General features: G+C 39.3%; 1 protein-coding gene across 1 annotated transcript; it reads left to right on the top strand.

Annotated features, from left to right (window-relative positions):
• Window positions 1-380: 380 nt before the first annotated feature.
• On the top strand, window positions 381-13,153 carry RBBP5 (RB binding protein 5, histone lysine methyltransferase complex subunit; the record flags this gene model as incomplete). Its single annotated transcript, XM_079698657.1, has 10 exons — window positions 381-521; window positions 1,704-1,813; window positions 2,882-3,001; window positions 3,090-3,243; window positions 3,341-3,412; window positions 4,284-4,401; window positions 5,701-5,770; window positions 6,487-6,716; window positions 7,456-7,533; window positions 13,125-13,153. 10 exons carry the CDS (start codon window positions 381-383, stop codon window positions 13,151-13,153), a joined length of 1,122 nt encoding a protein of 373 aa, XP_079554783.1.
• Between the last annotated feature and the right edge of the window lie 231 nt (window positions 13,154-13,384).

The raw sequence follows: 13,384 nt of genomic DNA on the forward strand, positions 1-13,384 counted from the left end.
ACAAAGCACTTACTAGCTCACAAAGCATTTGTCTATTAGATGTACACAGATATGTATTTTTACATAGTTTTAATTGGTATTTTGCCTTTCACTTTATTTCATACATATTTTACCAGTTTGCTACATCTTCATATTTATTTTTAATAATTACATTTTATCTTGTCAAGGTAAGATCTCATAACTTTACTCAGTCATTTCCCTATTCTTAGGAATTTAGAGTTTAGGCTTTTTCACTATTTTAAATATGCTTGGGCTGGGAGAGTTGATGAGGTAGTAGATAGGAATTACAGAAAAGAGAAGAGAGTCAGCCTTCTGATATCATAGCAACAGCCAATGTACTATTCATATTTTTAAACAGGAACAAGGTTCTCGTGTGTCCCATGAAATCTGCTCCTGTCATGTTGACCCTTTCAGATTCCAAACATGTTGTTCTGCCCGTAGACGATGACTCCGATTTGAACGTGGTTGCATCTTTTGATAGGCGAGGAGAATATATCTATACAGGAAATGCAAAAGGCAAGGTAAGCGTAGAAGCTTAGAAGCTGGTGAAATATGCATCAGTCATCCTGTGCATTGGCTCATTTCATGTTTGCTTGTTCTTTCTTTGAAATTTCTTTTATCCCTTGACTAAGCATGCCTCCTGCCTGTGGTAAATATAGCCTATTTTTCTCTCGTGCCTTAATAATTTCTGTTCTTTGGATTTAGAGCAGTCAGAGGTTATTTGACCTGGAGAAGGATGGGGGGCCTTTACTGGATGCTAGTAATGAAAGGCCATTACTAAATTATAAAATTTAAAAATCATATCATCAATGGAATACTGCTGATAAAATGTCTGATATCTTGGTCTGCAAATATTGTATAATTTAGGCTAGCTTAATCTATAGGTTTGTGTAGTAAGAAGTTGGATTAGGTGAGCTTTAGGGTCCTTTTCAAGCTTATTAGAGTTTGAGTTCCAGTGCACTTTGATTTTTTTTTTTTTTGACTGGGACGTATGGGCTAGTACAGTTTCATGGCTGCTTTAGAGAGTGGCAGATTTTTTTTTTTATTGTGGTAAAATGCAGTTAACGAAATTTACCGTCTTAACCATTCTTAAGTGTACAGTTCAATGGTGTAAAGTACGTTCACATTGTCGTGCAGTCATCACCATCGTTTATCTCCAGAGCTCTTTTCATCTTGCACTCACCTTGTACTTATTAAATAATAACTTGCTATTTCCTACTCCCTTTCACCCCTTGGAAACCATCATTCTACTTTCTATCTTTATGAATTTGGCTATTCTAGTACCTGTATAAGTGGACTCATCCAGTATTTGGTTGTTTTGTGACGGGCTTACTTCACTTAGCATAATGTCCTTAAGATTCATTCATGTTGTAGCATGTGTCAGAATTTCCTTTCTTTTCAAGTCTGAATAATATTCCATTGTATGTATGTGTCACATTTTGTTTATCTGTTGATGGATACTTGGGTTGCTTCTACTTTTTGACTCTGGATAATGTTAAACATTATCTTTTAACAATAGATTAAGACAGTGTCCTTTAATTGAAGAGGTAAAAGGCAATAGCAGTTGATCAAGTTGAATACATGGGAATAGAGATATTTATATTAATATTTTCACCCAGTCTTTGCCCAGTTTTAGAAACAGAGCCAAATCTAATTACTGTAAGTTATCAGAATACTTATTATTTTTCTCTTTTAAACTTTAGATTTTGGTCCTAAAAACAGATTCTCAGGATCTTGTTGCTTCCTTCAGAGTAACAACTGGAACAAGCAATACCACAGCCATTAAGTCAATAGAGTTTGCTCGGAAGGGCAGGTAAGTGAGACCTGGCTTTTTAGAGACAGTTTTAAAAGTGAGTAGAATGCAAAAATACATTGAGATTCACAGTTTTTGTGTATATTATACTTAATTTTCTTTTAAGTTTACTTAAAAAATAGTTATAGAAACTGTCACTCTCTGGTTCTTAAGTTTATAAGATTTACTGCTTTGAGCCAGCAGTCACATCTTATCGGGAGGTTAACAGGCAGTTCCTTTACAGAAAAGATGTCTGAGTGGTCTGTGCATAGAACCAAAATGCCTGGCATATGGTAAGCACTGGGTAAAGATGAGCTGTTATATTATAATCAGAATTGATATCACAAATTCACATAGTAACTGAATATGCACTTTACTTACATAAAACCTATTTATTTACCCTTTTAATTTCAGATGTTTTTCTTATAAGTTTGATTACCCAGCTAGAAGTAGATTTATGTATCAACAGAAACAAGAAGAAAATAGGTTGTCAGTAAGAGAAGTAACAGTCATCCTATTTTGTATGGGAACCACCATACATACTTAGAGGACATTCATGTTCAAATTCTCTTGAAGCAAGAGACAGTTAGTGAGGTCTGTAAGAAGGTGGTAAAATAAGTTGTATTTTAAACAGGTTTCCAACACTCAGTGTTATCACAGTAAAAAATTGGGCAATCCAGAATGATATATTTAGTTTATTAACTCATTAAGAATATATTGTATATAAAGCAGGCCAGAGGAATGAAGTATTTATATATATTTAACTGTAAGCTTGTGAATTCAGGAAACTGGTTTCAATTTAGAGGTTTTGGATTTTAGTCAAATACTGCTGATTAGTTTGTGCATCTAGGGTTTAGGGATTACACAGGAAGGGAAGTAAAGCGTTTTCTCACTCCACGTTATATTTTGGCTTGGAAGGTGACAAGTAGATACATAAGTAGTCTAGTCTATTACTTAGATTTTCACTCAGTCTCTCCTTGATTTGCTAGTTGTCTTATGGTACTGTTCTAAGTAACTGGTAGCCATGGAAAATGTTAACAGGAACAGATTCTGACCTCTGGTGTTGATATTTTTTTATCCTTTCTGTAGTTGCTTTTTAATTAACACAGCAGATCGAATAATCAGAGTTTATGATGGTAGAGAAATCTTAACCTGTGGAAGAGATGGAGAGCCTGAACCCATGCAGAAATTGCAGGACTTGGTGAATAGGTATGTATCACAACCTAGAAAAATATGTGCTAATTCATGGCCTGGGGTCAGGTTCCGGTTCTATTTGGGTACTTTCTTTGTCCTTTAGGACCCCATGGAAGAAATGTTGTTTCTCTGGCGATGGGGAATACATAGTGGCAGGGTCAGCCCGGCAGCATGCCCTGTACATCTGGGAGAAGAGTATTGGCAACCTTGTGAAGATTCTCCATGGGACAAGAGGAGAACTCCTCTTGGATGTAGCTGTGAGTAGGATGAGAGGTTGCTGTTGTTACTTATGTAATACAGAAAATCTTGGATTCATTCTTAGAATTGATTTTTCTTTGCTTCATTAAAATTTAGTGGCATCCTGTTCGACCCATCATAGCATCCATTTCTAGTGGAGTGGTATCTATCTGGGCACAAAATCAAGTAGTAAGTATTTTTCTGGTTTAACTGCTTTGAAGCTAGATACCCTTTCCTTTTATCAAAGAACTTTACAAATAGTAAGCCCAAAATTACCTTATATACTTTCTTTTCCATATGATTCTTCTAATTAAATAGTTCAGTGCATCTAGTTTTGCTTTATTTTAATGGTAAGGTCTTGGTCCAAAATCAATTTACCAGCTCTGTTTTCAGGGAGAAAATCTAGTGTACGTCCTGGTACATTTTTCTGTTGCTCATCTGAGGTAGAGTTTTCTTGTGCTTTTCTTATTTTCAGCTCAGTTAGCTTCTGTTTTACATCTTGGTTTTATTTTGAACACCTTTAATTATATTTGTAATCAGTGTACTCATAAGAAAACTTAACACTTTACCTCAGAATTACATCTTAATAAGATTAAAGAAGGCAGTTATTTATGAAAGAACTACAGTTAATAACATGGAATGTTCAAGATAGGAAATGCCTTAAGGTAATAAAACTGTAGATACCTAATTTTTATTATCTGCCAAATTTTTTTTTTTTTTTTTTTTTTTTTTTTTTGCGGTACATGGGCCTCTCACTGTTGTGGCCTCTCCCATTGCGGAGCAGAGGCTCCGGACGCGCAGGCTCAGCAGCCATGGCTCACGGGCCCAGCCGCTCCGCGGCATGTGGGATCTTCCCAGACCGGGGCACGAACCCGTGTCCCCTGCATCGGCAGGCGGACTCTTAACCACTGCGCCACCAGGGAAGCCCTTATCTGCCAAATTTGATCTCAGAATTTTGAGTCTTATTCACGGTCAATCCTTTTATTTATATCATTAATGTCTAGGTTACAGACCGCTGCTTTCTCATACAGTTAAGTAGTATGTTTTGTTTGTGGCATAGGAAAATTGGAGTGCATTTGCGCCAGACTTCAAAGAATTGGATGAAAATGTAGAATATGAAGAAAGGGAATCAGAGTTTGATATTGAAGATGAAGATAAGAGTGAGCCTGAACAGACAGGTAATATTTCTCAGTTGCAGGTAGTATTTCCCAAAGGAAAAATGATTGTTTTACTCAGTACTCATTCTTAATTTGTGTTGAAAATTCACTTCAGCACTTAGTCTAATTTTTTTTCCTAAGTTTACACAGTTTTGACAGTGTTCTTAGAATATTTATTTGTAAGGCATTGACTCAGGGCTTACATGGGCATTACTAGGGCTCAAGCAGCTCTCTTAACATCTCACTTTGTATTTCCTGACTAATTGCAGATGATTAAATGAGGATTTGCATGGGGCACCTAACAAAGCCACCCACACACGCTGGGTGCTCAGCTGCTGTTTGGGTATTTTCACTCCTTTGTCAGTAAGATGAAGGTAAAGAGCATGGGCTCTGGAGTCAGACTGCCTTGGGCAGAATACTTATTCTTTAAACCTAAACTTCCTTTTCTGTAAAATAAGGATAACAATAGTACCTGCCTTTTAGGGTTGTGGGGAATAAATGAGATAATTCACGTAAAGGGCTCACTATAGTGTCTAGGCCATAATGAGAATTCAGACGTTCTCTTCTACTATGATTATGATCGTGATCATTGTTATTTTTATCTCTTGGCTTCTGAACTTCTAGGTGGGAAGTTACTTGAGAATAAAGATTTCACTTTATAGCCCCATCATTGTCTAAACACAGGGCTTTGCGTGTGGCAGGTTTGTGTGTATGAATGCTTAATGTGCCCAGTTGGCACTGTCAGCTTGAGTAATTAATGCCACGGGTCAGTGACTGCTGGGCCACTTGATGGTGTCAGGAATCGGGGAATTGGGATTGAAATTAGTTCTCTCCAGCTTGAAAGTGCTGGTCCTCACTTTTGTGATATTAGATAACTTACATGCCTCCTGTGTCTTAGGAAGACCGTCAGGGCTGCAGTATATTCTGGATTGTATTAGTGTTATTGGACTGTGTTGTACGAAGCCTTCCCAAACTTCCACAGAAGTTGTTTCTCCTTCCCATCTCCTTGGCACATGGCACATACCTTTACTGTAGCACTTACTGTATGAACAGAAATTATCTGTGTGAATGTGTCTCCCCAATTAGACTTCTAAAATTTTTATTGAAGAACCGTTCCCAACTTTCTAGGGCATTGCTCTATTCCCAGTGCCTAGCGTGTGGTGGAAATTCAGTAAATATTTGCAGAACAACTAAGTAAAACGAACTGTTTGGTTTTCCTCCTTTGTTTCTCCTGGATTTCAGTTTATGAAAACCATAAGCTATATGTAAAAAGCAGTTTTCTACTTCTTCTCACACCTCTGCTGTGTTTTTGTCCTGCAGGGGCTGATGCTGCAGAGGATGAGGAAGTGGATGTCACCAGTGTGGACCCTATTGCCGCCTTCTGTAGCAGGTGAGCTGCCGCTGAAGGCTGGGCCTGGGGTGCTCCTCCTCCTCAGTCTCTGGTTGTGCTGCTCAGTTCCCTGGCTCTTCCTTCAGGCCCATCTGCCTTTGACCTCAGATAACTCCTTTGGTGCGCAAGAAATCCCTTCCCTTCTCCCTTGATAGAAAAATCTTAAGAAAGTGAAATAATTTGTTTATGCCATTTATTTTTACTACTGATTTTATTAATCGTGTTGTCTGATTTCCTTTTTTAAAAATTTATTTATTTTTGGCTGCGTTGGGTCTTCGTTGCTGCGCGCGGGCTTTCTCTAGTGGCGGTGAGCGGGGGCTACTCTTCGTTGCGGTGCGCGGGCTTCTCGTTGCGGTGGCTTCTCTTGTTGTGGAGCACGGGCCTCTAGGTGCATGGGCTTCAGTAGTTGTGGCTCGCGGGCTCTAGAGCGCAGGCTCAGTAGTTGTGGCGCACGGGCTTAGTTGCTGTGCGGCATGTGGGATCTTCCCGGACCAGGGCTCTAACCTGTGTCCCCTGCATTGGTAGGTGGATTCTTAACCACTGTGCCACCAGGGAAGCCCCTGTCTGATTTCTTTTTATTTGTTTTGGCTTTCTTGAAATTTTAGATCCATACCTGTTGCTTATGGTTAGATGATTCTGCCCTAGAGGAAGGGTTCATGGTTTAAGCAACTTTCTCCTCTTTTTTCCTATCCCTTTTCTGATCCTGTTCCAAATAGTGATGAAGAGCTGGAAGATTCAAAGGCTCTATTATATTTACCCATTGCCCCTGAGGTAGAAGACCCAGAAGAAAATCCTTATGGCCCCCCACCGGATGCAGTCCAAACCTCCTTGATGGACGAAGGGGCTAGTTCAGAGAAGAAGAGGCAGTCTTCAACAGATGGGTCCCAGCCACCTAAGAAGAAACCCAAAACAACCAATATTGAACTGCAAGGAGTACCAAATGATGGTAAGAGCCACATTTTCTCTCCCTCGCCTGACAGACGCCACTCTCCAGCACAATCTGGTAATTTCCTGTTTGGGTGATTTTCCTTTAAAGGAATTTTCCCATGAGTCTTTTTTATAGTGCTTTACAACTTTGTAATAATTTCATCTGCTTTCACTTCTCTTTTAAAATGGGGAGATTCTGCCCTCAATACTTTGCCTAAGGTGACATACTTTAAGTCTTCTGACATCTAGCTCAGTTTGTTTAAATACCCTACCTCTCCCCCAAGATTCTTATTAGGTAGTAAAGTACTAGTCAGACTTGGACAACCTTAATTCTTCCTACCTACTTTTACAGTCTGACTCTAGAAGCCTTTTTAATTACATGGTTGAGTCTGGATTCTTACCCTGGTCTGTCGCGTACCGAAGCCCATTCCCTTTCTGCTCTCACATGCCAGTGTGCACATGTGCGTTCCTGTTGTGGCTTGTGTGATAAAGTATCAGTGTGTCTTTGAGCTACCTTTTCCATTTAGAGCTGCTGTGGCTTCGTATGAACCACATAGGCCATGTGGCCAAGAAGCTATGTCTCATTTAATGGCCACTCTTCTATAGTTTATAATTAATAAACAAAACAAACTTTTCTTCTTGTATTAGTGGACCTGAGATACAAGAGCAGAATTCTTTGCTCATGGATAGGTGGCATGGCACATGCTCAGTTGAGGTGATGTGTGGATTTCTTTCTGTGCCTATCTGTCCGTTTACAGAAGTCCATCCACTACTGGGTGTGAAGGGGGATGGCAAATCCAAGAAGAAGCAAGCAGGCCGGCCTAAAGGATCAAAAGGTAAAGAGAAAGATTCTCCATTTAAACCGAAACTCTACAAAGGGGACAGAGGTTTACCTCTGGAAGGATCAGCGAAGGGTAAAGTGCAGGCGGAGCTCAGCCAGCCCTTGACAGGTAAGGACACATTGGGAGCACTGTCTGGCTTGCTTCGTGGCCTTGCTTTGTACAGCCCCTGACTCCGTTTAACTGCAGCATTTTTTCCTTCCTTCCCTCCTTTTCCCCAGTGGCAGATATTCTCTGAGTTTTAAACTACTGCTGAGGGCAGGCTAAACCAGATTTGGCTTATTAATTCAGTGGCTCTTAAACTTGGGTCTATAACCAGGTTTCAGGGGATCTCCATTCCCTTGGTCTTATGCAAAATATTGTATGAATATTTTTTGGGGGAAGATGCCTGTACATTTCACTGGATTCCTGTAGGAATCTGTGACCTGAAAAAGGGTAAGAACCCCTGGTTTAATTCATTTTTTTAATCTGTGTTTGCTCCTAGGTTTTTTGTTTTGTCTCAAATGAAAGATCCAGACAGATAACCAGAAATATGAGCTTCTTTATACAGCCCTTGACTCTTTAACTGTAGCATCTTTTTTCTCTCTCTTCAAATTGTTCAAATCCCAGAGGTGGTGTTTTTCTCTCTTTCAGTAGTCTAGAAGCAATGATGGAGTTGTTAGTAGTACCATCATGTTAAGGAAGAAGATGAGGTGTTTTGTTTTTTCAAACAGGAGATTACCAAAAAGACAAACTTTGTAGCTTCTTAACACCTAAGCCTCTTGAAACTTACTGTTTTCTCACTTCTGTATAACTGAGGGATTTTTATTGGAGGATGGAGAACAGTTTCAATTTCCAGTCAAATACTTGTGAATCTAGGCTAAATGGTCTTTTGTTTGGAAAATAGTAAGCAAACTCAAGTTCATTTCTGCTCAAATATTGTTGGGTTTTGGAAACTTTTTGTTTTGTTTTATATTTAGGCACTGCTTTAGTTAATACATTACTCTCAGTTTTCTGTGGCTAGGTCAGTAGATTCAGAGGCAGGACTAACAAAATATCAGTGTTTGTGTTTAGGGGTTTTTTCCCCCCACTTTAAAATTTTAATTGTGTTAATCCAAATGTGATGATATGCAAAACAGAGTTCCTTAAGCCAGTTAATCATTGTGAACATGAATTCTTTTCTGCAGAGAAGCTGAAACAGACTCAATTACTCATCATTTTGAGTATTCCCCCTCAAGTTCACTAGATTTAGACTTTCATAGTCCAACACCATACCATTGGAGCACTAGCATTTTTTTCCCCAGCAACAATATTTATGGTATTCCACTGATAATCAGTTACCACCTCCACATTCAGTCCACTTAGGGCCATGTCTGAATATTTTTAAAAATAGCCTGGAAGAGTTATATGGGCATTGCCAGCAAAGATTGCATGTCAGTAATTGACTAATGTAAATAAAAACCATCCTTCCATAACCCACTTCTTGCATAAGAGGATGCCACTATAGAAGAAACAATTTAAAGTTCAAATAGATTTCCCTGGCCCCAAGAGCTGAAATGCTTCAGGGTGATTTCAAATGTAGGCAAACATATTGAATTAATTGAAATACTCTAAGACATACTTTCCCAACATCTTCAGAATCTATCTGTAATTAATCATTTGCTTTTTAATACTAAGCGTATGGCAAATAAACCATTTGAAGTTTTTAAAAACTAAAATTTTCTCTATAATACAGTGATTTCAACTTTTAATTATAGCTGATATGGTCACTAACAGTTACTAAATATTTTTGGCATTTCTTAAATTGGGTTTTTGTCAAAGGTACCATGAAGTACTGTTATATTTTACAGCTTAGAGTATAACAGCAGTGGTATTTTTTAGCTATGCTTCAAAAACATCTAAATGAGATGTTAGAAAGTTTACTTAGCCGTAAAGGAATGGGCCTTTTTATTCCCTGAAGTTTTCAAAATACTGCATTGAAATATTGATCTATGTGTAAAATACATAGTGTTTGTACATGTCAGCATTTCAAAACTCCTTCTAGCAAGACTGGATATCATTATCAATGGCCTATTAGAAGTTTATTCCCACTCACTTAGCTGACAAGGTTAAAAAAGGTACTGACCTCGTTAAAGGCTAGAACTTGTGTCTTGAAACAGCAGGGTGCTTCAGAATGGATTTTTATTTTCTTCACTATTGTTATCAGGGACTTGAGTTGGTCAGCCTTAAATGGAGGCAGCTATTTTAACGGCTTCACCCTTTGAAAGGACTAGAGGAGACTTTTACATAACAAGGCCAGGGTGATGATATGCTTTCTGATAACACACAGACAAAACAACTGTCTAGATTACTGCAAACATTTTACCAACTTCTCATGATTGTCTGCGTCGTATACTTCCCCGTGTAATCTATACTTCCTTCTTCCCATTTTCTCCTTCTCTTGCCTTGGTTCCTTGGCCTTTTCCTGAATGGAAATCTCCAAAACTGAAATGGCCAGATCAAACTCCCGAGTGTGCTGAGGAGCAGGATCATTAAAAAACCTCCAAAAAGGCATTGTGGTTTAGTCCTGACACTTCCTCAGAAGGGCTTTTAGCCACTAGCTGCAGTGTGGTTTGGATCTTTATGAAGGCTGTGAGTCTGGGAGAGAGTGCTGAAACTGAGTATCATATAGCGCGCCATTAGAAGTCTCAGTTTCAGGACAACCTGTCATACCTTTTGTGTGGGTTTCTTTGGGCGAGGGTGGCGCTTCATCCAATACCATTTTCATCTTGGAGGGCCCAGAGCAGGCAGAGGCTGGCTGACACATGCTGTTCATTTTCACATGGCTCCCCCAGGCCTCTGAGGTAATAAAAACTCTTATGTCTCATGTTCTTCCACACCTTGGAGAGTTTCAATAAAAAGCAGCATGCTGTCATTGTGGATTTTCCACCAGATATTAAGAAATGAATCCTGATCCTCAGTGGCTGAGGCTGAACCGTCTTCAAAGATTAGTTCAGTCTGATGGGTATATTTATAGATTCAGTGCTTTGTGGACCTCCCCGCAAATGCCCTGCTTTTGCATTAGAGCCAAATCATTTGAAGGCAGATTGTAGGTGTAGGCTACTGCTCAAGTTAGATAAATGCCAACTGTTTGTTAATATCTGCAATTTATCAGTTACTGAAGAAACTGTTCAGTAAGCCCTGATAGGCCTCACAAAGCTGCTATAGTCTGTTGCATGTTGCAACAGGAGATTATGCATTTCAGGCGACAGTTGGAAGACACATAGACCGCCAATAGAAGTAATCTAGCCATCTGGAATCTGAGGCTGTAGAAAATTCTTCCCTATCAAACAGCTCTTCAGTATTGAACAGTACCAGTGGACCCACATCCACGAAGACACACTTTCTGTGATGAGTGAGGACCCATCAGTGAAGCTTAAGGGTAACCCTGAGCTGGGGACTTTTCAGAAAGTCCAGATCGACATAGCACCATCTATCAGATTCCCCCTGGTTACCTTATTAGATACTCTCCAGAGGACAGTCCTCAGGATCGAAACTTGAGATGTGAGCGGAACCACCAGTGTCCCGGTTGCCCTGTGACTGCTCAAAGATTGCCCTAGAAGTAGGGCTCCTTGGCAGTAAACACCATCGGTAGCAAGTGTGACAAAGTTGTGGTCTGTCACATATGTGGTCTGAAGGCCTTGTGGGATGGTGGGCATGAAGGGAATGGTGGCACCTGGGTCTGTTGAGGGTGGCAAAGGCCAAACTGAGCAGAGGTGCCACTTCTGGGGGCTGACAGACCCTGCACTGATTTCCCTGCCTTTGGCTGTGCCGCTGCCCTCCTGGTGCTGGCCCCCCACCCTGGGCCTCTGAACCATATTCTGTTCACTTGCTGAATCTGATTGTTTTAAATGATTGGTAGGGGCTTCCCCACCTCTTTTTGAAAAATGATCAGTCTCTCAAAGGCTAATTTATGAATTCCTGCTAAAATCATATTTTTAGATGGCTAGTTGGGTATTCTTATTCTGTGTGGTCTTATTAGCTGACTAAGGTAATGTTTGAAAATGAAGTGTTTTCTTAAGCCACCCTGGCTTGGCTGCTTTGGGGAGGTACCAATAACAGCTGTTTTACCATAAGCTGAATTTTTCTTAATTTTATATTATTGGAGATTTCTGTCATGTTGCGGCTAAATAATACTTGGGGCAGATTTTTAAGTAACCTGGAGATCTGCTTTGTTGCTGTTTCTGTGTATCTTATCTTGCTCACAGACTTGCTTGCTCTGGTATTGGTTTGTTGCCTGATGCCTCAACAAGCTTTGTTTTTGGTCTGTTCACAGGAAAGAGAGTGATAAAGAAAAAACATTAACTGACCTCAGATAATCAGTATAATAATGTAGCTCATTAGTCATCTTGAGTGCCCATTATTAATGCAAGCCACTTTTTCCTCTCATGAGTTAGGCTTAAAATGTCAATGTTGTCTATTTTTAAACTGTTAAACTAGATTGGTCAGAGTACCTGTGGAAACAATCAGAGAAACTAGCCTTAAAGTGTTAAAGGCCTGTTACTGAGTCCTGTGGAGTAGATTCTTTTATCTCACGATTTAAAAAAAAATCAATTCATTTTTATGTTGAAAGATCTGAAAAACAGATGCTTAGATATACTTTTTATCTTACTGAACTATATAAAGTTTAAGTTTGATTTTTAACATGTAGCATCCAGGAGAGTTTGTATCTCATAATTTCAGTCTCTTCTCAGGCAAATTGGAATTTATTTTTATTGCCAGTTTTCATCTGTGCTTGAACTTATTTAAAATCAGGTTAAAAGCAAGGTTTATAAATGGGTACTTTTTTTTTTTTTTTTTTTTTTTTTACAACTTGGACAATTATTTTTAACCATTTTACCTTCAAGTGGCATGTTCTTCCCCATTCCAGATGACACTGGGAGGACTTTCTTCACCTTGTTCTCTTTTTACACTTCCTAGTTAATATTTCACAGCAACCCATTTAAGGATGTCCCTCAGAGATTGAACAGCTTCTATGGAGTAATCAGGGAAGTGTTCGTTTGATTTTACTATTTAGGATTTTATTTATTGATCAGTTGTTGGCTCATAGAAATGCCGACAGTAGTTTTCATTAACATTTCACCATATTTGGGATTCTGAGGAGCTGAGAGTATCATTTAAGGAGCAAGGGTGTTTGGAAAAGGGTTTGTTACTCACCGTTAATCATTTAGTGGCGAATTAGTCTAGTATATGAAAGATTGAAAGAGGCAGTAGTACCCTAGAATTTCCTTTCCTCTACTTACTGCACTTTTTGGAATATGAAGCATTATATGTTAACACCTTGGAGAATGGTTAGAAGCTTGGGAAATGTGTAGAAGTCTGATCATTTTGCCTTTTTTTCTCCCTTTGGGGCAGTGCTGAGAAGAGTACTGAGGGAGGGGGTGGGGTTTGGATTATTTGTTGCTTCAGTAAAGAGTAATTGGGAGTTGGAGTTGGTTTTAACTTAAAGGGGGGAAGTTCTTAGCCCATGTGTGCTTGTAATGCATCATCCAGCATCTGTATTTGTGTTCTTGAAAGTAACTGGTCTAAGTTGATGCTAAAAGAAATCTTTTTATTTCTCATCTCTTTAGCAGGGGGAGCGATCTCAGAACTGTTATGAAGGCCCTTGAAGTTCTTGGTTCTTCCCTACTTTGCCATCGTGTGGCCTCTGGACACTGTGGTCAGTCATTTGAGATTGACTTTAATTTAAAACAAAGGCCTCTGTCTTCCACCCAGGAGGTGGAAGGAGTGAGTTTTATGTTTGAATGAAGAAGTGAATTATGGAAGAAGAATATATGTCCCTTCCCTTTCAAGCATAAGTCCAAATAGGCTCTCAGGAATGAGGATTTGT

This window comes from Hyperoodon ampullatus, assembly GCF_949752795.1.
Source record: "Hyperoodon ampullatus genome assembly, chromosome: 2".
NCBI lineage: Eukaryota > Metazoa > Chordata > Mammalia > Artiodactyla > Ziphiidae > Hyperoodon > Hyperoodon ampullatus.